Consider the following 27,227-nt stretch of genomic DNA (forward strand, 5'->3'; position numbering starts at 1 on the left):
TGCTACTTACCTACCTGTTAGCCCTTTCAAGGTCATCAACATAGGATTCACAGCAATGTCTGTTCCACACTGTGGGTACCATCCCTGTAAATCCTACACGTGTCCCACCACTGGTAAAACTGTGCTGTTGATTATTGTGTTCATTCCCCACTATGTGGCCACCCTCCCTTTGACCTTTTGTTGTCCCTCTTCCCCTTTTTTTCTTACTGTTCCCTCAAAAATGAAAACTATTCATAAAAACTATTTTTGTTAAACTGTGCTGTTGGTTCACACTTCCTCCTGGCTACTTGATTGAAGAGATTGAAGAATAGCATTAAAATGATACCCTAGTGACAGGCAGGAAATAGCCACAGCCTGATCCTCTGTGTTTCCTGCATAAAAAGATGATCTTCACTTCCAGTTCCAGTGGACATGTGATCAGAGGCATAGTCCAGAGTTCCATTGCAGCCACAGCTGAAAATACTATATAATACCGCATAGCGGTTCACAACAGTGGGGATAACATATATCCTGAAACAAAGAAATAGTTTCTATGCCAGATGGAGACATTTTTGACCTCCTCCATGCCGGCTAAACACCAACGCACCAAGGCAAAGAAAAAACACGGAGACGGATTCAGCCAGCCTACTAACTACAGAGGTAGAAGACACATCAGACTACCCTCTAACGGCGGATCAGTATGTATCACTGCCTCAGGCAGTCACTCACGTTAATGCTGAGTTTATTGTCTTCATCCATCACGGTTAAAGAAGTCCATAAAGCTAAACAGACCCTAAAGACAGGAAAAGCGTTGGGACCAGATGGCCTCAGCGGCGAATTCTATAAAATTTTGTCTGCTAGATTGTGTGATCTTATGACAGATTTAATACATAATTTCTAAACAAGTAATCCCATTATACTTCAACTCAGCAGTCATTAAAGTCCTTCCAAAACTGGGGAGAGACCCAACGGTGCCGGGTTCATATCGCCCAATATCGCTTCTAAATGTCGATTAGAAGATATATACCAAAATACTGGCTGAAAGGATGAAAATACTTCTCCCCTCTACATAGATGTTGATCAGATAGGTGTCTGGGGGCGCCATTCCGTGGTTAATGTAAGAAAAATAATCTCTGTAATGCAATATTTAGAGGTCTCGTGAGCGCAAGGTCTTAATCTAATTATCTCATTAGACGCTGAAAAAGCGTTCAACATTATAACATGGGACCATTTATTTATTTGCTTACAGAAATTTATCTTTCCAGAATTGTTCATTGCTTACTTTAAGGATACTATACACCAAACCTCTGACACAAATAGCATGTAATGCGGTCCTCTCATCCTCTTTTCAGGTTCAGCGGGGCACAAGACAGGGGTGTCTACTTTCCCTGCTCTTGTTTGCAGTGGCCCTAGAGCCCATAGCTATAGTCTTAGGTAAGTCACGCCATATAAAGGAGTAGTGGTGGGGAACGTGGAGGCCACACTGTCAATCTTTGCAGATGATGTGGTTCTGTTGGTTTCTGACCTGCAAAAATCAATACCCACGATAATACATACCATTGACACCTTTGGATCTTTTGCGGGTTATAAGGTAAACTACCATAAGTTGGAAATTATGCCACTGACGGGTGGGACAAAGATCCAGGGGATATCTGCTGTAATCTCACCATTTACATTGATATGTACATTGATTAAATACTTAGAAATAATTATTTCACATTCAATTGGGTCTCTATATCAAGCGAACTTTGTTGCTGTCTTGGGAAAGATTGACAAACTGATGGAAAATTGGCACTTTCTTAATTTGTCATTACTTGAACGTGTAGCTACGGTGATGAGTGTAATCTTTCCGAAAATAGCTAACCTCATCCAGATGTTACTTATTGGTCTTAACAAATCAGATACTTCAAAAAATATGTCTACACTGTTTAAATTTATATTGCGTAACAAAAGACCAAGTATAGCGAGAGCCCACCTGCAGCTTCCTAGAAAACAGGAGGGAGTGGGAGTTCCCAATATACAAACATTCACACAAGCGGCCATGTTCCGTCATATACTTGATTGGTTACATGATAAAGACATCTTCACAAACAAAAAATTGGAAAGGGCATTGTATTACCCATACTCCCCAGCGGCAGTGTTGCCCTTGCCCAGAACTCAAATTCCCCAAAAATGTTTGTCCAACCCTTTTTTCTTTGCCATTTACAAAGCACGGATAATCATTAACAAAAAATACAAATGTCACTCTACAAGTACAAAGTATATACCAATATGGGGTAATCCAGGTTTTTCACCTAGTTTGGAGAATGCAACTTTCTTATTGTGGAGGGAGAAGGGCATTCGGGCCATCAAGGACATCTTTAACTAGGGAGGTCGAATGAGATTATTTCAACAATTAAAAGATATATGGTCTTCCAAACTCACATTTTTTTGTTTCTCCAAATCCACCATTATATACAATCCTTACCTACCCCTGTAGAGCTAAATGCTGAGTAATTTGGCAGGTGCCCTTGCTGATCTGATGCATTTTTTTTATCCACCAATAAATTTAAAACAAAATATCTGCATTTAGATTTGATACAATGTACAGGTACTCGCCCTTGGACAGGGATCTGTAAGAGCTGGCAGTCTAACATCCCTGATATGGTTGACCCTGATATTTTACTCAAATATCATGAATCTGTCATGAAGTTCTTAAAGTCCACAATGTTGCAAGAAGTCCATTTAAGAGTGATTAGTAGAGTGTACTTCACCCAAAACCAAAGGATACATCTGGTCTTAGATGAATCTGGACATTGTGTAAAGTGTCAAAGAGCGAATGCCTCCCTCTTACATAGTATGTTGGAATGTCGCAAGATAAGTAGATTTTGGGACAAAGTCCTAGGTTTTATTAATACTACTTTTTTTCTTAAACTAAACAAGGAGGTAATTCCTATGTTATGCTTAAATTTAGATATATGGAAACCAGATCCACAGGGCACTGAGCTTATCCCCTTACTAGTACTTACATAAACTATAGCAAAAAAAGTTATATTAAAAAACTGGACAATACATACACCACCTTTATTAGGCGTTGTGCAAAAATTTATATTAGAACATTTGTATTTTGACAGATGGGCAACAATACCAGAGGGTAAGGGAGTGGAAAAATTCCACAGAAAATGGGGTAGATATACTGACACATTGACAAATGATCAGCAAAAACACATCATGCAAATGTATGAATCTACTAAATGGTTCTTATATAGGCAACTCAATGCTAGTACTAGCCTAGACCTTCATAATTGATGTTTGTAATTTTATATTTGGATGCTTGACATTTGTTGGGAATAGTCATTTTGAATAGATGACTTACATTTTAAGATGAATAAATGAGTGTGGATGGCACATGCACAGGTTGTTCTTATTAAGATAGGAATTATTTTATACCTTTGGTGTTGCTAAACTTTGAGCTGAAGACAGATGCTTATTACCTTGACATCAACACTATGGGGCATATTCAATTAGGGTTCCGGTCCGCGGTAACGCGCATTACTGCGGAAAGTGCGCACTATTGCCGGTAATACGGTACAGCAATAATGCAGATGCCCCTATGAATGTTTTTTTTTGTCATTCATGTTATTTTGTCTTTCCTATTTTTCTAATTCTTTTTTTCTGTATATTATACATCTTAATATTTTGTTTTATTATATTTTTCTTTTTATATTATTATATCATAAAAACTGTGCTGAATGGAGAGTATCCTATCTGAGTTTTATACGAAGACTAGGATTCTATTATTGCTTCTATACGAACAATGCCTTGTCTAAATTGATACTAGACACCACTTTATCCTTAATGTTTATAACTGCATAATCCTGGCATATATTGATACATACTTGGTTGCATTGTTTTATATTGCTCTCTATTTGACACAATAAAAAAGTTTATGAAAAAAAAGATGATCTTGGACTAATAAGACAGTGCCCCTATTGAAAGAGCATGTGTCTATGACATCCAAGTCTATGGTTTTGCCATTTGGTATTTCTGAAAATGTTAGAATTTGCAAAATAAAATGAGATGTATGTTCTTTGGGTTAATTTAATTTCCCTTTTTACTCAATCTTCCTTTAGTGAGTATTGACAGTGCAAAACTTTATGTTTTGTACATAGCATCTAGTAATAATAAACATAGGTATTGTGGTATTTGAAGAAATGTGTAACTAAAAAACAGACCAAAACATGGGGAATGAGGGACAAGGATAGAAGAATGTGGAGTTTGAAAGGGATAGAGGATAGTAGGGAGGGTAAGGCAGACAGTTCTAAGATCACGTGGGATTTACTCTGGTAATATTCTGCTTAGAAGACTTGGATATCTACTCCTTCCAGAAAGGCCTTAAACTGGGTTTCCAGAAGGGTTATACTAGAGCTGGCCTGGGTGAGCTGGAACAGTTTGGCCCCACAGCTTTCTTTAACTAGGCCTCATAGGTCATTCGTCTATGCTCTCATAAATTTGTAAAATGTGTCGTACATTTTTTCAGACTTTATAAAGGGAGATGCCCAAGCAAAGTCCTTTAAAGGAGTTAGATCTCTACATGTTTCTGAGAATGAATCCGCTTTCCCCATGGAATTACTGATTTGCTCCAAGGCTGTCAGGGCCCATTTAGCCTGAATATCTGAGAAGGGGAGAATTCCAGTTACGCACACCAGCTGGCCGATCTGGAAAACTCCTGCCTGAACCCAGTGTTTAAAAGCCAAGGGTGTAAGAACTGAGGAAAATTGGGATTCACTACCAAGGATGTTAAAGGAGAAGAGATATTTTAGAAGCCTGTGCTTTTTCCAGCACAAAAGAGTAGGGACCGATTGGGATATGTGAGATTCATGGTAGCATTTGTATCCATGGGGCAAATTTAAAATTGAGATTCATTGTTTGGTTGCATTCGATCTGGTCCTCTGTAATATCCTGTTGAGCATGACCACCTGAACTAAAGAGAATTGTATGCCTCCCATGTGTTTGTATCTAAATAGAATGTTTTGTTTGTTTCTTACTTTTTTTTTGTAAATAACAATTTATTTTGAAAAATGTCTTTTTTATTGGTGTGTAACAAATACAGAACTTTAGGGAAGGTATTTATCTTATAAATCCTGTCCATCCAGGAAAAATGTTTAGAGCTTCCAATTTCTGAGTTCCGAGTTGTGAATTACGAATTTTGGCAATAGTGGGAGAAAATTAGCATACTTGAGAGAGATCCTAGGTAAATAAAACCCTAGATATCTAAGTTGGGAAGGATGCCTAGCCTGTTTCAGACCTCATACCACCTGAGGTAATATGGGTGAATAAGGACAGTCTTATCTAGTACTGTTTCTAATAGTAAATGCTTCTGACAAAGAGCCACTGATCTTACCTCTGGCCAAGGAGGTCTTGTTAAGAGAGAGGATTCTATGAAAGGAAGTAAGACCCAGTCCCGGGTTAAAAGAATTTCATGGAAAAATGAATAAAAGTAAAATTAAATAAAATGTTTCCTCTTTTTCCCCTGCACTATCCTTGTAAATTAAAAGTATAATCACTTAAACATGGTACCAAAAGCAAGCCCTATTTGTCCTAAATAGAAAACATGTGCCTGAGTAGAGTGAAAAATAAAAACGTTGTTCCTTCAAGGAATCGGATTGCTACAAGGGTTATAAGTCCAGAGCAGGTTCTCAGTAAATACACAGTTGTCAATATATCTAAATAAAAGCAAAAGTCTGGTTGATGCCTTCATGTGCTCACAATATGCTAGGGGTGTCTTCCACAGTTTATATTGATGGCCCTCTCAAACCCCCAATCTCCCTACTCTACCTGCCCTTTTGTCCCACCTTAATCCACTTCCCCCTCTTCTCTGTGTTTTAAGCTTTTCCCTTATGTACATATGAAGTTATTATGGTCACTTTTTCTAATTTTTTTTGTCAGTCTATTGTTCTGTCTTTTTATATATTTTGGACAGTACTACAATGTGAAATTGTAAGTTTAATCTGCTCTAATGTATATTTTAATATTGATCGGACCTCTCAGCAGCAATTTTAAGGTATGAAGATTGTTGCTGGGGGGGGAGGGGGGGGGGGTTTCCTCAATCCCCCCCCCCTGGATCCACCAGTGCTGAAGCAGTGAGATAATGTGAAAAATGTTGGTATTTTCTGAGATAAACACGCCAGGGTACATATGTTTTTTGCACTTTAAAGTGTGCAAATCTGCTGCACTTTACAGCACGAGTGCATACCTTTTTCCAGTCTCCTGGGAGTCTACATACCTAAGATCTCTATATCTGCGATTGACACTTTGCACATCTCCCAGGTCTGTAGTATAATGCAACTGCTAAAGTGAAAAGCACTTTGAAGATTGATGTAAACTATTCTTTTTTTGTTATTATTCTTATCAGTATTTACAAATAAGAAACCAGGTTCTGTTACAAAGTTTCAGCCAACACACAGATGTGAATGCTTGTTTGATTCCTATACTGAATTCAGTGGAGAGCACTAATCTGAATTTCTCCATTCAGTGGACACTTTAAGTTATAAGAATCAGAATCCATGTTTTACACTGACCACTAGTAACCACAAGGTGGAGCTTTTGTAATTTATAAAGCAGAAAAAAAAATGGAAGACAGCCGAAGTAACTCTTTCATGGAGAGGCTAGCTTTCTACGAGGGAGGGAATTTTACAATGCGGTTTCAGCATACTTGCCTATAATTTATCGGGAGGCTCCCAGAAGCCCTCCCAGACTCAAGGAAGAGTAGGCATCCTCACGGACTTTGGGCATTTCCTGGGGGAGGGGGTGTTACGGTGACGCAATGATGTAACCATGCTCCCTCCTACCCCCTAGTACATTACCTCTCCTCTGGGAACTCCAAGAGGAGAGTTTTGAAAAATAGGTAAGTATGGGTTGCAGACAGAATAAGTATAGAAATATTTTATACTGGATTATGAAAAGTATAGGAAACTATTTTAGGGACTTGCAGACCTGAGCAGCACTAGTGAGATGAGGTAGATTAGTCAAGCCATTGTGTTCAAAATATATTGAATTAGTGAAAGTCTGTTTTGAAGAGAAGTACAATAGACAAAGCACAAGATTACGAGTGCCTGAGTGTTAGTTTAATGTATTATGGAGATTATGGAGATTTTTCTAGATTATGCATTAGAACTTGCCTACTCTCTCGGAATGTCCGGGAGACTCCAAAATTTCCGGTAGACTTCCAGACTCCCAGAAGAGCAGACCTCGCTCCAAAATCCCAACCATTTCACTGCCATGATGACGTTATTCCCGTCATCATGGCAGCCACCCCCACTGTGCGATGCCCCTGACTGCGGCAATGCACAGCAGAGCGCCCACACTTGCCATCTGATCTCTGGGATCTTCTTAGGGGAGGTTTCAAATGTCGGCAAGTGTGCATTAGAATTGGGAGACAGATTGGATGTAGGGAAAAAAAGGACAGTTCCAAGTCAAGGATTACACCTAAGCAGTGATCTTGACGAGTATGGTTTTTTGTTGTGGTGTCAAAATAAATAGATATGTCAGTCAACTAACTTCTGTTAGATGGTGGAAAGACTATCAGCTCAATTTGTGAAAGAGTGAGTTCTGGTGCCAAGAGGACATCCAGGATGAAATGATAGAAAGATAATCCTGAGAGATAAAGTTATGAAAGTTATGAGTCATCTGCATAAAGGTGACACTGAAATTAGGAATTAGCCTTGTGGTATTCCAACTGATGTAGGAGGTGGAGAGGAGGTGGATCCTGATAAACAAACAATGAAGAAAATGTTTGATTAGTAGGTTGAGAACCTGAATAGTAGAGAGCCCTGAAGAACTAGGGAATGCATCATTTGTACGAAATGTGAGTGGTCAGCGTAGCAGACAAGTCAAAAAGAACAAGTGTGAAGTGGCCTTTAGATATAGCAGTGATCAAGTCTTTGTCCAACTTAGTCAGTGCAGTCTCACCTTGGACATGGAAGCTGAGTATAATCTGGGAGAGAATTAGGCTCAAAATGTATTTTTTCTGAATAAGAGTATTTACTACATGATTCAATAATGATGGAAAGATAAGTATAGAGTGAGAGGTTATAGATGTTAGTTAAGACTAGAATGAACACAGGAGACAGCACACAACTTACTTGTGAGATGATAGGGTTGAGTGGACAAGGGGTAGCGTGGGAGAAGAAGAAGAAGTAGTTATTAACTTCATCTACATTTGTGGGATGAAATGAAGGCAAGGTGCCATAGGATGTAGAAGAGGATGCCATTTTTAATAATAAAACAAGGTTAGGTGGAAGGACAGAGAGAGAGAAAACAAGGGAAAATAGAAGCGGTAAAGTGTGGGAATGGAACCAGTATATAGATCTTTGTTACAATATATAAATATGTTACAATACATAATGTGCAATACATGGGGGGGGGGCAATTTTTATGACATTCCACCAAGTGTAAGTTAAAAACACACCCTACACAATCTACAGAGTTGTTTATGAAGAGAGAGACAGAATAGTGGACAGGATTTACCTTACTGTGCAGGTGGTATGTTGGGAGGGAAGGGAAAGGGTGATGGGTGAGGTTGCCATACACTAATTTATATTGGTGTGGTGAAAGATTTAAATGGTGTTCAAATGGGGTTTTGGCAGCGTAGTATTCAGTCCAGGAAGGCCGGGTACCTGTAAAGTTGTTGGCTATGTTGTGAAATACGGCCGATATGTGTTCCATTATTATTATTATTATTAGCCTTTATTTAGACCCCACAAGGTTTCCATAGAGCCGCACATATTATAAACAATAGACCTTACAGGGTACACGCACAGAACAATAAACAAGAACCGCTAAGACTCCAAAGTCTCCAAGCAGGACCAGTATCAGTGTGGCTGGAGCAGAAGCAGTAAGTATAGAGACAGGAGGGAAGAGGGCCCTGCTCGTAAGAGCTTACATCCTAAGGGAAGGCAAACAGATAGCATGGACACAGCGGAGTCAGTGGAGTTCCATATGGTATGTTGACCAGATGCTAAGAGGATTTTATATTGGATCTTTTTAATCTTGCAGGGCCTCAAGCTCTTACACACCACCTGTGTGTGCTGATAGTAATAGGTATGAGTATGGTGAATACAGTCAGGGGACTGCAGAGTACTCGACTCATACTCACCACATGTGTGTCATGACAGTAATAGGTATGAGTATGGTGAGTACAATCAGGAGAATGCAGAGCACTCTGCTCATACTCAACCCATGTGTCCTGTTAGTAGTATGTGTATGATTACCACAGACAGGAGAATGCAGAGCTCCAGAATGCAGAGCTCTAGGTTCATACTTACTCTCCGTGTGTCCTGATAGTAATACAGAGTGCCAGGCTCATACTGATATCCATTACTATCAGGACACACAGGGGATGAGTATGAGCCTGGTGCTCTGCATACTACTGACTGTGGTTACTATACTATTAGTATCTGTACTATCTGTAGACACAGGGGGTGAGTATAGTAACCACAGTCAGGAGAATTCAAGGCACCTGGACCATACTTATCTTCTGTGTTTCCTGACAATAATGGGTATGATTATTATTATTGGTAACATGGGCACTTGAGTGCTGTGGACATATATACCTTATTTGCTCTTAGAATTAAAAGTCATCTAACACATGCTTACCTGGGTCACCTTCTCAGTGACATTCTGCGTTCTCTCAAAGGCATTGCTGGGGGCCACAATCTCGATCTCCGTGGTGGAAGCAGAGCGATGCTTTTCTAAGTTGAACTCCACAAAGTTAAGAGTAAACTGTGGTATCTGGCTGATGGTTCTGTATCTCATGAGTTCTGAGTCAGAGGTGGAATTCAGGAAGCCCGGCTTCATTTTGGACTTCTCTGCTCAAAACAGAGAAAAAGAGGTAGAAACTTACTGAGAAAAGCAGAAACAATGAAAGAAATAAAAGAAATACAAGCAGTAATAACTGATTTTTGTGGGGCGGTTGTCTTTTAAAGGGATCCATCCCCTATATGCAGTAGAGACAGACATTTTGTGGGTTGTACCAATAGGCCTATGAATGCAACCTATGAATTCACTGGGAACTAGTGACATCAGTGAAGATCAAATATTCATTTATCCCGCAATATGGGAGCCTCCACTGGTCCTCATTTTCAAAGCACAAATTGAATGGGACACAGTGGAAAAGCAAAATAGTGGTGTTTGCAAAGCAGCAGACGTTTGCTCAGGCCGATGGGAATAGTGCGGCAACAGTAGTACAACTAGATTTGCGGAGCAGTGCAAAAATGAGATTCCAAAGTGTGGTGTAAGATTATTGAATTGAGATAAAAGGTGAAGAGTGTACAATTTTAGGGGCGGTTTTTGCTGTACGGAGCAGCGCATGGCCACTTCCATTCTGCAAAATATTGGGTCTCTTCCTATGGTTTTAATGGGAAGGTGTAGGTCTAGGTGTCTTTTGCCCAATATAATATAAATCTTCACACACAAAAGTACCACATGCAATAAAAACATAGGGCCTGATTCATTAAGGATCTTAACTTAAGAAACTTCTTATTTAAGTCTCCTGGACAAAACCATGTTACAATGCAAGGGGTGCAAATTAGTATTCTGTTTTGCACAGAAGTTAAATACTGACTGTTTTTTTCATGTAGCATGTAGATCCTTAATGAATCAGGCCCATAGTCCCTAAATCATGCAATGTAGGAGAAAAACTAAATCATTATATTTAACAAAAGGACTGGTTTTAAAGTGGTAGGAGATTGTATTTGATTGGTTGATTAATGTTTCTGTTCAACAAAATAAAGGATACTGAGGAGAATCAACACATTATTATAGTCTTAGGTCTACATGGTGGTAGAAAGATGACAGTGGACACAGGCATAGACAATAGCATAGAAAATAGGAATTTTTATGAAGAAAAGGCGTTCGTTGATTTAAAAGGATTGTATAACTACTTTGAAAAATATATATGTTGTAAAGCTAATTGCCTAAATTGTGGGTGGCAGCATTGCTATGAGGTGCATCATTGAAAAGTTACCAACTTGAGATGTGTTGTAATTTACATTTTAGCCTGGAGGTGTCACTGTTTCCACAGCTGAACATAGCTAGATTTATCCATTAGCCAAATGGTTTCTACATGCGTCAATAGAAAATGTACAGGATACAATAATGTACTCCAATTAAAAATCATACTGCGGGGGAGCAAAACAATTCATATATTAGTAATACCACAACTTAAAATAATTGCAAATATATTGCCACCTAGGGCCTGATTCATTAAGGATCTTAACTTAAGAAACTTCTTATTTAAGTCTCCTGGATAAAACCATGTTACAATGCAAGGGGTGCAAATTAGTTTTCTGTTTTGCACAGAAGTTAAATACTGTCTGTTTTTCATGTAGCACACCAATACTTGATAGCTTATTTGTACACTGAAATTTAAAGTAGATATTTGTGTGCTACATGAAAAAACAGTCAGTATTTAACTTATGTGCAAAACAAAATACTAATTTGCACCCCTTGCATTGTAACATGGTTTTGTCCAGGAGACTTAAATAAGAAGTTTCTTAAGTTAAGATCCTTAATGAATCAGGCCCCTAGTCTGTTTAATTACCACATTATGGGTCTACCACTTGTTGAAGTTTGAGTATTCTTTACCAATTTGTCTAATTTATTTACACAGTTCTGTATTGGCCTTAAACTGTGTTTACATTAGCAGTCGGTTGTTTATTAGTCTGACTGTCTCCCTTGGAGCTAGTACACATAGGTGGATTGACACGCACCTCTCATTGCCCTGCACTACATTCACTGGATTGTGAGTCACCCTTCATATTAGTGATCTCTTATTCAATATGAGGCATGACCAGTCTTTCCTCACAGCACTTTTTCGTAATGTTGGATGGACTGTAAATGTAACTAGTTCTAGTTTGGACCCATCCAACTCTCGCAAATGTGCCGTGCATTCCTCACAGTGATAAATAGATCACTATTTTCTGGTACACTTTAGCAGTGATCAGCTTCTTGTGAATGAAGTACAGGACAATTCACTCCCAACCTATGTCAAACTGCCCATGTGTATGTACCCATCAAAAACATTTGATGGAGATTCCAAACTCAATGGCTAAACAGTAAACACTCAATACATTGTTAAAGGTTTTAACAATTATAGAGACATACTAATAAAAAATTGACAAATTGTCCAATTTATACTTAACCATAATGGACCTGATTCATTAGGGCATGTATCTGCTGATTTTGTGCGTATCGTATGATAATCACTCTGCGCATGCGCAGAACCAGCACATACGTCAGTGAACGCAGCAATGTTCACTGCATCTATGTACACAAAGGACACTTACTAGAGCCTTCGATTTCTGGGAGTGAACGGAGTGGTGAAGAGGCGTTCACCCATAGTCAGTGTACAGTAAGGGCGTGCCAAAATCAAGTGCATGCAGCCACAGCAGAATCAAGCGTTGGGCATCTCAAAGTTACTTGATTTTCTTGCTCAAGATACAGGGCTAGTCCTGAGTACTAGTGATAACAGTCTTGTATGCATGCAATAACATATGTTTGCATGGAGGAGCAACTGTAAAAATGTATTTTATGTTCAGTAGATATTGAGATCATCATAATAAATGTATATGTCATTGAGAAAAATTTTAATTATATATATATATATATATATATATATATATCTATATATACATATTGGTTTTTAACTGTTTGTCATTAATGCTTTGGACGTATTGTGCAGTGTTTTGTGTAGTAGAGCGGAGCAGACCTATACCCGAATTCACCACCGCATGTATCTTCAGATTGCTTGTTGACTTCGGCAGTACGCAGAGCCGATTTACGTTAGTTTTTAAACCAATGCACTTTGCTCTCAGCATGCGTGCCTTGATGAATAAGGCACAATATGTATAATCAGTGTTTCAGCTGGATTAGATCATGTTCTCATATACATACTACTTTTGTGCAATACATACAATGAATATCATTAAAAAAGATGAAATAAATATATTTTCCTTTAAGCATAGAATTTACACTGAAGACAATGTTGTGACAATGGCCTTGATGGTACTTCTCATTCCAAGGACACTTGGGGGGTATATTTACTAAACAGCTGGTTTGAAAAAGTGGAGATGTTGCCTACAGCAACCAATCAGATTCCAGCTATCATTTATTTAGTACATTCTACAAAATGACTGCTAGAATATGGTTGTTATAGGCAGCATCTCCACTTTTAAAAACTCGCAGTTTAGTAAATATACCCCCAGGGCTCATGTACTATCATTGCTTTAAGGTGCTAACTTTGAAGTGAACCATAGCAACCAATCAGCAATTAGCTTTTACCTAGCTAGTGCAAGTTAGAGAAAAAAACAAATATCTGATTGATTGCTATAATTTAGTGCACATTTCCTATCTAAATGCAATGTTAGTAAATGAGCCATTATGAGTTGCTGAATGTTGGTTATAATCTAAAAGAAAAGTTGTACTTCTGCCTTTGCTGAGTTTGTACATATTATTTTAATAAGCTCAAATTTTGTAACAGGGAAATATGTAAATATTTTTTCTAATGCAGGTAACTATGCGACCCGATTATACCAATCAAAGCTCAATGTCATCAAACTTGTAAGCGCTCACCTGAATGGAAGGCAGCTCGTGTCAGCCTCTGGTGGAGAGTCTTGTTAGCCTTTCTTGCCAAAAGCAGTGCCAGGTCCTCAAAATTCAGGATAAACATGATGACATCGCCTTCCTCGTTCTTCACTGGGACAACGTCCACCAGGCACCGCAGACAGGAGCCTGTACAGGGTGGTTGGGATTCATAAAACACTTTAAAGTTGCTGTTTGCAAACAACAGTCATGACTACTGTACAGCATTCAGTATTTTACTCTAAAAGATAACTTACATATGGTCTATCATCACAATATATTACTATGCTTTTGTTCGCTTTGTGTTACAGACAGATGAGAACTGCAATTATCACTTCATTCCTTCTTTAAATCTACAACAATGCCAATTGACACTGACCCCTTACTTTACAATACCCAATTGTGCCATTCAGACGCTATTGTAATTCTGTTTAACTGCAGTTTGTAGACCTATATATTTTTGGTTTTTATTGATACTGTAGTTTTTCTGTTGGTTTGCCCTTCAGCTGCTCACTTGAGTGTCGCTTTTGTGTGCTAATATGGACCAAGAATGCAGTCAGATGATGACCATTACCGTAATGTTCAATCATTAGCCACATGGCCCATCCACATCTATCCTATTTGGCAACACACGTATGTAGGACGTGCTGAGATGCACAGTCTCAGTATTAAAGTGTCCTTTGAAATTATTTTAAAATGTTGCCAACTGTGACATATACCTCTAATAAATACTCCCAAAATACATTCAGTAAGACTGTATGTAACAGACAGAAATGTAGGTAACAGTGATATGCAGACATGTTTCTCTTTCCCAGAACATTCATTAAATCAGCTCAAACAGGCACTTTCAGCACATTTATGCTTCAGCACACCTGACTTAATGGTTTGGCCAGTGGCAGGAATTCCCGCAAGGCATCGTCCATGGTCCTTAATGGACAGGCTTTAAAAACACTAATTATATCCTAGATAAAAAATCTTCAACAATAGGACCAGAACTGTGTACGTTTTCCACAACAAGGCAGCTGTGCATAGCATCCAACCTATAACATCACAGCCATATCTCATCAATCTTCTAACAAGTTTTTGAAACTTTGGCACATACAGTAAACTTTTGGATAAAGCAAAATGTATTTTAGATTTTGACTTTAAGGAGTGATTTAGAGCTGCATGTAAGTGTATGTGCATAGCGTAATGTAGCACTTCACTTACAGTTAGTGGACTGGAGAGGCAGAACAGGGGTGTTTACAAGCAAGTGGGGCAGAGGCAAGTTGAGAACACCCCTTTGAGATGTGTCTTATTTTCGGTTACATGTTACCATTGAAATACATTCTTTACCAAGCGTACTGCACTTTACAGGTGCCGTTTTCAAATTGATGATAATGGATGTATATTTGTTCCATATGCATCTCTATGGTAGATTTCAGATTGCAAATACTGCATATTAAAAAACATGAAGTAATATAATGTATTGTTCTTTTATGCCCAGCTTTCCACTGAAACGGAAGTGCAGATTAGCTAAATTGTCTAGATAAACTTACACTTATTTTCTGGGCTTTAAAAAAATAATACTATTACAGAGTATGATGGATGCAAAAACATACATTTTAACTAGGGTTCCCAATTTTTGGTGGAATTCTGTGTTTGTTATACATCTCTTGTTTTTTCACATGCAACATAATTAGTGCAAATATTTTTTTCAATAATTTTTTATTTTGCTTTTTAAATACTCCACCCCATTTACAATGTAACAGAGAGGGGGAACCCTTGTAGTAATACATTTGGTATTACTACCCTCTCAGCAGGGGTTTTCCACACTCTTTCCTGGCACTGTAAGTGCCACCCCACACTTCTCCGTTATAGGAGCAGCTCATTTGCTTATTGTTTCAACATCACCAATAATTGAAGTGGGAACGAAGCTTAAGAAGGACCCAGCCTGTTTATGGAAGCAGTCGGGGTTTCCCTCTGATCGCCTCTAGGGCCTGCAGAAATGGTGATGACAAAATAGGAAGTAGTCCTATAATGGAGTGGCACATCTGGTTTCTAAGTAAGAATTAAGCATTGGTCAGGGCCATCTCTTCCATTGGGCACAATGGGCAGGTGCCCGGGGGCCCTGCGGGCAAGGGGGCACCTTGAAAATACTTACCTTGCGGTCACGTCAGCGGCGATCCGGCTCCCTCCCTGGTCCCCTCTTCCGTGCTGTGCTCGCAGTGAATGCTGGGTGTGATGTCACGCCCAGCATTCACTGCGAGCACAGCACGGAAGAGCGCAGGAGAGACTCAGCGGCGTGGAAAAAAGGAGAAGGGGATCGGACTTAAGGTAAGTTAAAGGGGCCCCTATATATATTATATATATATATATATATATATATATATATATATATATATATATATGTAAAAAAAAAGTGAAAGAGAGGAGTCCTAACAGTAGCCCGGGGTTTCCTAAATTCTTGTAGTTTTTTATCCTATCTAGCACCAGTTATGATTCAACATAAACACATCATTTAACAGGACACAAATGGTGATGAGGTGGTTAAGCTGGACACCTAAAATTAAATGCTTTCCTGTGATTTATATTATGGTTGGTGCCAGATGTGGGTCACTTTTTACTAGATGACACAGACAATACTTATTTGTTTATAATTGGACAAATCTATTGTGCCCTGAGCAGAGGCTTAGAACGGAGGGCTATATGTCTACATTTCATGCTTAATGTTCTTTAAAGTAGGAGCACAGCCCTGTGACAGTTCTCCTGGAGGTATTTGTTGCCTATTTTCTTCACTTATGTCCACAACCCAACAGTAAGATTACTTTTTGGGTAGATTGTGAAACATAAAGGTTACCATCAGGTAGGGTTGAGGGAGATTGTGGTGGTAATACTTATACCCCTCAAGGTCTCCAATCCATCCTCAATACACTGCCACAACAGACTTGGGGGTTGGTTGTAGGTATTAGAGGGGATATTGAGTGGTTTTGGGGTGGACTCAGGGATTCTGGGAGTAATAAGGGTCAGCTGGGCAGCATTTCTACCTGCCTGTGGCATAGTCCAGCATCAAGAAGTGTACAGATGATTAGTGCCTTGCTGATCAACTGGTCCCATGGGAGCAATCCTCCATAATGTACCTATCTTCCATAATGACCCTCACACAGATCTTGTCAGGGTTCCCAAGGCAAGACCACGGAGAGAAAGTAGGTGAACAAAGTGGTTTTGTCACGGTCACTAAGTTTCTCGACCCAGAATTCTTTAAACAATAGGCTGAGCAGCAGCATTGGCTCAACTGATCCAGTTTATGACGCGCTTTAGGGAATGGCCTAAGGCACAACCTGATGTCACTGGAGTAGTGGCCAGGTGAAACAAGCCATAAATGCAATGGAGCAGATACATGGGAGTCAGACCCCCCCAGCCCGACCACCAAGGGATTGAGTACACAATTAAATTTAACCATTTTTTAAATTGTGTGCTCAATATTTTGGTCTATTTCTTATTTCTCATCTAAAATGATGTCAGAAATTTCTATGTTAATCACTGTTCACTCCAAATTTCTGCTCTAGTGTCTTGAAGATATAGCTTCTTTCTCCCTTAAAACTGCCAGTAGTTGTCACTACACTCGAGGCGTGGAGTCTAACGCAGAGGCTGGTCTTCTCCAGGGATCTCCGCAAGAGGGTATGGGTTTTAGCTGCACCACTGCGCAGGTCGCGGCCCTCAAAACAGTGCGGCAGAGCAACGGAAATACAGCTGAGATATAGGAGGATTGGGCAATCAGGATAATAGAACGTGATGTGGTGCTCAGAGGATGTAGATAAAACTTAAGAGCAGCGGAGAGGTGCAGATGGCAGGCAGGTGGTAGACACCACTGACGTAGAGATAGGATCTGGGCAATAGGAGAGATAACACAGAAGATGCTATGATGAACAACGGATGGCTGGTATTTACCACAGAGGTGGCGATGATTATCCGGCCAATAGATGAGATGATAAGAGTTGTAATTATTTTCAGTGGATGGCTGGGATTTACCACAGAGGTGGCGATGATTATCCAGCCAGTAGATGAGATAATAAGAGGTGTAGTTATATTCAGCGGATGGCTGGTATTTACCACAGACGTGGCGGTGAAGTATCCGGCCAGCAGGTAAGATGAAGCGGGTGCTGCGATGGTCAGCGAGACGTCTGGAGACGCTGAGACGCTGTGAGGAACAGGATCCATAGGAGAGTAGATCACGGCTACCACAGCGAAGTGAGGATCAAAGAACAGACAATTGGAAGGAGGTCATAAGTGCCTTAAATAGGGGAAGGTTGACAGTTAGCCAATACGAAGTAAGGAAAGGTTTTAAAGTTCCTTCTGGTCTGCACATGCGCAGAAGTATACTCAAGATGGTGGAGGACCGCGGCGCAGCACGGGCGCCGGCAGAGAGGTGAGTGGCCTGGATCTAGGTCCAAAGGAACCAGAGATCTGGCGAGTGACAGGTTTATTAGAAACACAGGTAATATAGGTTAAGGATGCAATAACTGGTAAGGCAGTAATATAACCACAGTTCTCAACAGCGGAATAGGCAATACTGTAAAGCGATGGAGAGATGCAGTAGCCAGCGGGTTTGCAGGGTGGATTCCTCTGGAAGAGGTGGAGAGATGAGTAGCCTGCGGATTGCAGAGACAGATACCTCTGGAAAGGTGGTGAGTTGAGTAGCCTGCGGGTTGCAGGGTTGGATACCTCTGGAAAGGTGGTAAGACGCAGAAGCCAGGTAATGGTGGAAGTAAGCTGAACAGGTTACACTGAGAAGCAATGAGCTGTAGAGAGCAGAAGTACAAAGATCTACACAGGTGTATAACTCAGGAACCGGATAGATGATGAGCTATGTCTGCAGCAGTGGAATGAATAGCAAAACCACAAGGTTAGGTACACAGGTAAGTATAACCAGGAACAGGAGTCAAAGGATTTCTACCTATCAGGTAGAGTGACCTGATGATCTGGCCCACACTGCTGGGCGAGGCTGTCTTTTAAGGAGTAGCAGCAGGTGTAAATCATGCTGAGAAAATGAGCTTAGCCCAGCAGGAAGGGAAACAGTTCAAGCGCCACAGTGGCTCCTTTGGTGGAATGGTGGTACTGCAGGCTATATATATCCAGAAAGACCAACATAGCTCCTGACAAACAGGAGCTGTAGGAGGCAGATCGTGACAGATCTGAGTTGTGCATCCTTTTTCTACACAGTACCATGCCTTGGGCCCTTAGAGGCAAGTGATCATCAGCAAAATGTCCCTGGAAATTAGTTTTCAATGTAATAAGCTTTATTAATCCATGATTACATATTGCCACAATACCTAGATATAAGCACAATCTGTTATAACTAGAGCACTCTAAGTAATTTCTAAAACTGCATTTAGGTGCAAAATGTGCACTGAGCATCAATCAGTCATACACTTGCTTTTATTACACTAAACAGATAGACTAGACAGTTGTGGTTCGATGCAAATTTTTAACCTACATGCAATGTTAGGAAGTGAACATATAATACAAGGTGAATCAGTGCGACACCAATCTAGAATAGGTTTATCCACAAGGCAAACTTAGTGAGTGTCAATGAGCTATAAGCAGACTAGAATACTAATAAAAGTAATGTTTAGATCTTTTGTGTGTGACATAAATATTCTCTCAATCTTCTGTGTTGTCTTACGGTTCTGATGAAGTGTGTTGATTTTTCAATGCACAGTTTGGCAACAAATCATCTCCAAGACTGTGCATCATTTTAATATAATGATCTGTCATGCGGACTCTCAGCTGACATGCAGATATAGTGAAAAGTATGCACAAAAAGTTATTGTAGAGAGAACATGTTGGAGCCCAGAAATTGTACTGTGCACAAGGCCCATTGCTGCTGTGAACTTGCTCTGCTATAACTCTCATGCAACTTTGCACTGCTAAATACTGAAACTATGTTAACACCATCTTCCATTAAATACCACCACAAAACTAACCTCTTCCATGTGACACTGTATCCTTCTAATACCGATAGATCTACAGCTGGATAATCAAGGCCAACCTTCGTCCCTCCCCTTTTGCAGATCTATAATGATGCCATGCCAACTATAGTGCTGAAGGATATCAAACACTTGAATGGTCAATTACAGTGTGTGCGTACTGAAAACTAGAGATGCTCACTGACCCCCGTGTTTTGGTTTTGGTTTTGGATCTGGATTACCTTTGAATTTTGGTTTTGCCAAAACCACCCACGCGTGTATTGTTTTTGGTTTTGTTTTGCTTTTTTTGACAAAATACCACTTTTTGGGCTAAAATCACATAATTTAGCTATTATTTTGTACCTACATTATTATTAACCTCAATAACACTAATTTCCAGTCAATCTTTAGCACCTCACAGGTCACAATATGATTTTCATATACTTTCGCCCAAAAGACTGTGCCAAAGCTCACCCCCAAATAGTTGCCAGTGTTCAGTGCTTCAACAGAAGTTTCGGCCTTGAATTTCTTTTTCAAAGTCTCCACTCACATTGTATTGTGCCATAACATTAATAATAGGTCTGGCAGTGTTCTTTAAAGTGTAGTGACATTGTACTGTGCCATCGATATGGATTCACATCAGTCGAGAACAGACCAGGAGCACCAAGCAGCTGCTGGCACCAGTCATGATGATAGGAATGCCTGTACGTCATCTGCTAAAGCCTATGTTAAAGACTGAGGTGCATAGTGTTTTTAAAACGAGGGAAGCCAAAATGTAAAAAAACACAATTTTCCTTAGTAAATTAAAAAACACCTGTAATCAAGGCAAAGTTAACTGCAGAAAAAAATTTAATTGCCAACATGCCATTACACACACAGTGGCAAGGAAAAAATCAGGCCTTTCTGTATGAGTGCTAGTTCTGCAACTTTCCTTGAAGCATCTTCTTGTAAGTTCAGTCATGACGATGCAAGACTTTGCAGCACGGTGCCTTTGCAGTGTTCTTCCACAGTCCTAAAACATACTAGTCAGTTAACTGGCTGCGTTTGTGTGTGTGTGTCTATGTTAGGATTTTAGACTGTAAGCTCCGAATGGGATAGGGACTGATGTGAGCTAACATAACTTAGAACTATATCTTATAACTACCTACATAACTAACATAACTTATAACTAAGCGCGGGCTTATTGCCAAGCAGCTGGTACCATATATAATGTGGGATATACCGAGGCTTATTTTTCTCTGGTTTTGTTTCAAAATATTGCCTTTTTGTCATAGCAGCTGTCCATCAAGCCTATTTAAGGCACATTTGGGTGTGGCTCACAAGCCAGCCCTTGCTAGATGTAAACCCCTATACCTGGGAGGTGAGTGCATCTGATTTTAACTGCATTTTAATGCTTTACACTGATCTAGTTTAAAGCATATAGATCAGTGTAGGACCTGCATATAATGAGGTACCCTTGACGTTGGGATGCAGGCTTAAGTCTTTTGATCAAAATATGAACTAATATCTCATGTTTTCATTTTGCTAGACACACACAGATATGCAGTTTAAAGGATAAGCGCTGACAACTTTCTTTTTGTTTTGTATACATATATGGGCATTTATATTGCCACGCAGCTGGTACCACATACAATATGGGATATACCGAACGCGGGCTTATTGCCAAGCAGCTGGTACCATATATAATGTGGGATATACCGAGCGTGGGCTTATTTTTCTCTGGTTGTTTCAAAATATTGCCTTTTTGTCATAGCAGCTGTCCATCAAGCCTATTTAAGGCCCATTTGGGTGTGGCTCACAAGCCAGCCCTTGCTAGATGTAAACCCCTATACCTGGGAGGTGAGTGCATCTGATTTTAACTGCATTTTAATAGTGTTTAAAGCATATAGATCAGTGTAGGACCTGCATATAATGAGGTACCCTTGACATTGGGATGCAGGCTTAAGTCTTTTGATCAAAATATGAACTAATACCTCATGTTTTCATTTTGCTAGACACACACAGATATGCAGTTTAAAGGATAAGCGCTGACAACTTTCTTTTTGTTTTGTATACATATATGGGCATTTATATTGCCACGCAGCTGGTACCACATACAATATGGGATATACCGAGCGCGGGCTTATTGCCAAGCAGCTGGTACCATATATAATGTGGGATATACCGAGCGCAGGCTTATTTTTCTCTGGTTTTGTTTCAAAATATTGCCTTTTTGTCATAGCAGCTGTCCATCAAGCCTATTTAAGGCCCATTTGGGTGTGGCTCACAAGCCAGCCCTTGCTAGATGTAAACCCCTATACCTGGGAGGTGAGTGCATCTGATTTTAACTGCATTTTAATAGTGTTTAAAGCATATAGATCAGTGTAGGACCTGCATATAATGAGGTACCCTTGACGTTGGGATGCAGGCTTAAGTCTTTTGATCAAAATATGAACTAATACCTCATGTTTTCATTTTGCTAGACACACACATAGATATGCAGTTTAAAGGATAAGCGCTGACAACTTTCTCTTTGTTTTATAACTTATAACTATATCTTATAACTATCTACATAACTAACATAACTTATAATGGTTTCTGCCTAGTTCTCATCTGCTCTGTACAGCGCAGCACAATTACTGGCGCTATATAATTAGCTGCTGCAGATGAGGATGATGACAGGGACGTGCAGGAGATGCTGTCTGTGGCTGGAAACATTTCTGGACTTTACCTCCATTCTCCAACAGCATGTAGGAGATTGCAGCTGCTACCATAATAATAATAATACAATTTGCCCTGTCACCAACTGAAGCAAGAGGTGGTGACAACGTGGAATTCCACCCTTTGTATGCTTAAGTGGATGGAGGTACAGCTAAAGGCCATCCACACTTACTCTACACCCCATGGGAAAAAAAGGGGGAATGTATTTTAGTTCAGCGCAGTGGAGAATAATTTCAGTGTTGTTTATGGTCCTGAAAGTAATATAAAAAGTCTACTGTAAAGTGAATTCAGCACAGCTACCTTGATTCCCTTAATTAGACTTTTCGAGAAAAAAATTGTGAATATCAGACTGTTAGATCAAGTACTTTATTCGCTTTGCCAGGATCTAACAGTTATCAACATTTTAAATCTGATCACTACATTTTGGCGACTGTGCTTGACCCTAGGTTTAAGAGTTATGTGTTATATTGATTTCCAAATGACACATATCTCAAGAGATGCAATGAGTTGCTGGTCAGCCAGTTGACAGCTCAAGTGGTACATGACACCACAAGGTATACTCCTTCAGTTTCTATTGTGAATGCAGCTAGGAAAAAATTAGCTTTACCAAGAGACCCAGTGGTGGTGATACCTGAGTCTGCACAACATTTCAACATCTACTCTGGTCTGAAAGAATTGCCCTAAACCGTGACAGCTTTGGCTTAATATGTTCCAAATTCCATGAGAAAGTCCTTTGCTGGCACTTACATCAAAGTACAGAGACTTCTGTAATATAGTCTTACAGCATGGAATAATTAATATTGTGTGAGCAACAATGATGTTCAAATGAGGATGAGAATGGTGACTGTAGATTGCAGGTGCTGGGATGTAGCTGAGGAAAGGAAGCTAGCTAGTTTTTTCTCCAATTTCCTCTGAATCTACTTCCCTCAGTACATATCATCGTGTTCTAGTACTTTTCTTCCTTTGAAGAATGTTACCCTCCTGTACCTTTTTGAAAAACCCTTCATAATTATATATTTCAAAGTTTCTATTATGTCCCTCCTTTCCCTTTTGTTTCTGTGTAGGCAATGACACTGAGACTGAACAGTGACAAGAACACTGTTGTTAACCCTTCTGTTTCTCTGTGAGCTCTGTGAACAACAATGGCAGCCTATTACACTCTCCTTCTCCTATTTCTGGGTGAGCTCTGGCACAGTACAATGTGACTGAACACTTGGAAGAACACTGCCAACACTTCTCTTTCACTGGCATTAATAACACTGCCTAACTGCACTGGAGACTGCTAAGAAACCTGCTACCCCTTCAGTGTCTCTCTGTGAAATGGCGCCAGATCTAATTTATAGAATGAAAGTCTCGCGAGATCCGACAATGCAATGATGACGTTTTGCCTCGTTTTCATGCCGGCTCGGATACTCTAAGTTCGGGTGTGCTCGGTTTTCGGGAAACCGAGCACGCCCATCCCTACTGAAAACAAAGTATATTCATGATAAATGCAATTTTTAATTGTTATATGAATGAAAATAGTAACAAAAAACTTTGCTGCTAAATGCAGTTTATAAAGATTTCTCATCCACATAAGCTGCCCGGCACTTAATTCCCTTGAACGCAGTTTAAACAGATCTACAAGTAGTGATCATTAAATCAGTATGAGGAAATCATGGACAATACCAGATGTACTTTTTTCAAATGCCTGATGTTTTTAAAAAAAGAGCAAGCTCAGTATAGCCCACGTGTTCCACATATTGATCCATATATAGGTGCACTTAGGCAGTGTTCGCCCTTCAGTGAACCAAGTACAAGGACGATGTACAACCAAACGTCTGTGAGTACAAGCTCTTACTGACCCAAGCCAATGAATAGAGGTGTGGATTTTCATATACATATGGCAGCAAGCACTGATCAAATTTGGAATTATTTTATGAGTAAACAGCTGTTAAAATATTTAAGTAAAACTAAATACAGTTCATGATCCTTTACTACAAGACATTTTTGTCTAGGATTAGTTCTACTTTAAAGGAAGGAATACTTGCACTTGACATAAACACATTTATAAATGAAGCCTACGCTGAAAAGCCTATTACGATTTGACATTTCACACTCACAGGGGACCTATAGCCGGAAACCTTGAATTTGATTTTTTTACTGCTACATCCACACAATGATCTCTCTCTCCTCACCAAAACAGACTAAAAAGTGAAAAGTTGCTTATAATGAACTTAATGAAGACTAAAATCCTGCTGATATTCACTTAACGAGCTCCTAGGGGACTGATGGGACATGAGTTTCCTTACATCTACACTTCCAAAAGGTGATTTCGCACCTCTAAATCCCTGACGTCTCTCGAAACCTCAGTTGGCACAGCTCTGTCCTGGTGATTACAGTGTGAGCACTAAAATGCCACAGAAGGGATTTTTATTTTTTCTAAAATGTATTTCAAATAAATCCAGATGAGATGTACTCGGGCATGGAAGTGTATAATACTACAGTGGTGTATAGTACATGAGTGACATTACCATTTGTTCTGTAAATAATCTATATGCATAATGCTTAGTAAAAGGATAAGGAGCTCAATTTAGAGTTAGACGCATATGAACTCAGATCGTATACAGAGAACAGATGCACATAAATGTGTACTTACATGCATATGTTGACTCGAACATCTCTCAAGATGCATCCAGCACAAATTACAGTAGCATGTGATGTGTACCAGGCATAGCATGTGTGTACCCGCAATGACATAGGGACAGAGTAAATAATGCATAGTAATAAAGGTGGACAGTGTTGGTAATAAATGCTAAAGTCACATTAACCTATTTGTATACAATATAATAATGTTTTAAAATGTCATATACACAGTAGAGAATAGCATCTTGATAGCATGATTAATAAAAGGTATAGTCACATTTTTCCATATAAATTGTAATGTAATACAAACAATGTCACGCCTAAGGATCTGTCTGTAACCAGACAGGGTTATGTTTCTGGAGCTAACTGGTGGCTACATGCACAAAGCTGAGTGGCCTGATTATGTTTTTTTGCATGGAAGTAAAAGGACTGGTACAGATTGTGATTGCTGTGAGTTTAGGAGACTAGAGAATATAAATGGCACTTGGAAATTGGCAAGTAGTCAAGAAGATCAGGACGGTGATTAGATTAGCAAAGGAGACCAGGCAGGAACCGGATTGCTGGACTGGATTAGAATCGGATTTCTGGATCGGATTGCTGGACGGACTGGAACCAGATTGCTGGACTGGATTACTGGACTGGAGCCTGATTGCTGTACCAGACTAGAACTGGTTTGGAAATAGAATGCTGGACCAGTGTCACGACCTGCATCCTGCAGCTCCTGTCTGCAGATACTTTGTTGGACCTTTTGTATATATTGTATCTTGCCTGTCAACCAAAGGTGCCACTGTGGTACTTAGACTGGTTTTACCTATCTCGTTATTGCTGGAAGCTTAAACACCTGCTTCTGGCCTATATAAACCTGCCTGTCCCAAGCAACCTTTGCCAGATCACCTGTTGCATTTATGCTGCTGTGCCTCTTCCCTGGCTCCTGTTTGCTGCCTGTTCTCTGAGTTTCCAGCACATCTATCTGCAGATAATCTCAGCCACTGTGTTTACTCCAGTATCCTGTGGTAATGCTCTGCAGATTATTGCTACCTGTTCTCTGAAGTTCCCAGCACATCTATCCACAGATCATCACAGCCACTGTGTTTACTCCAGTATCCTGTGGTAAGGCTCTGAAGATTATTGCTACCTGTTCTCTGAGTTTCCAGCACATCTATCTGCAGATCATTTCAGTCACTGTGTCTACTCCAGTATCCTGTGGTAACGTTCTGCTTATTATTGCTACCTGTTCTCTAAATCTTCAGTGCCTTGCTCCGTAGACCATTGCACCGTGTGTGCCATCTCCACTACTTTGTGGTAACGTCCTGCAGGCCACCGCATTCTACATCTGTTATCCACTGTGTTATTTAGCTATTTCTACAATACTCTACGGTACTGCAACCTGAAACATGTGTAACCGGTGTTAATAAAAAAAACACTTAATTTCACTACAATCTCTCTGTGATTTTTACTGGGAATCCTGACAGCCAGACTGGAACAGGATTGGAACTAGAATGCTGGGCTGGACTGAGCAGGAATAACAGCGAAGACTGCAGACTGCTGGGAACCAGGTTGGCGGTTGAAGAATCAACGTTGCAGTGGCAACAAGTTAAGGTTCCAGGAATTATACTAACTGTCATCACCTGATTGGAGGCTGCGTTCAGCTAGGCTGAAGCAGCACTCTGACTGAATCCAAGATGGCAGCACCCATGTACTGGTTTTGGAGGGATCTTTAGAGTGGAGATAGACCTGCAGAGAGATCTGAGACCAGCAGAACCTGCGGACTACATGGACAGCTTAGAAAGATAGCGAAGGGGTAAGTAACAGCCTAGTGTGTGACACATAAAAATACATTTTTAAAAATAGTCTACTGATAGTCGTCATAATCATCAAGTATCATTGCATCAGCCCTACAGCAGGCATATCTGCAAATGCATTTACATCTAATTTTGTCCATTATTCATGAATATGCTCTTATAAGTCAATCATATAAAAAAAAACTACATATGGGTGTATGCATGCACATTTTAGGTGCACATGTGCAGTAAGGAAGTGCATATCTTATGCAAAAAAAACAGATTTACATACTTTAAACAGGTCCTAAGTTTACTTTTATATATAAGTAAAGTAGATATATGTATTTAAAAAAATTCTTCTGAAAGCCCTTTGACATGCACCCTTTCCCTTTCAATTTCCATACTGTTATTTTGAGCTTGCTGACTTCTAGTATATTGACCCAAGAGTTTAATGTGTAGCAAAGCAGCTCCATCACTGCAGTATATTGAAAGCAGGGCCGGACTGGCCATCTGGCACTTCTGGCATTTGCCAGAAGGGCCGATGGCTGTATGGGCCAGTCCGGTCCCTGCGCTT

General features: G+C 39.9%; 1 protein-coding gene across 1 annotated transcript in view; it reads right to left on the reverse strand.

Moving 5' to 3' along the window:
* KCNH6 (potassium voltage-gated channel subfamily H member 6) overlaps positions 1 to 27,227 on the reverse strand; it is a 211,043-nt gene that overhangs the window by 50,997 nt on the left and 132,819 nt on the right. The window contains exons 3-4 of the mRNA XM_075177361.1: positions 13,591 to 13,749; positions 9,616 to 9,827 (exon numbers count right to left, since the gene is read on the reverse strand). Of these exons, the coding sequence (XP_075033462.1) occupies positions 9,616 to 9,827; positions 13,591 to 13,749 (371 nt within the window). The remainder of the gene's footprint in view (positions 1 to 9,615; positions 9,828 to 13,590; positions 13,750 to 27,227) is intronic.

Source organism: Mixophyes fleayi, chromosome 6, assembly GCF_038048845.1.
Source record: "Mixophyes fleayi isolate aMixFle1 chromosome 6, aMixFle1.hap1, whole genome shotgun sequence".
Classification (NCBI taxonomy): domain Eukaryota; kingdom Metazoa; phylum Chordata; class Amphibia; order Anura; family Limnodynastidae; genus Mixophyes; species Mixophyes fleayi.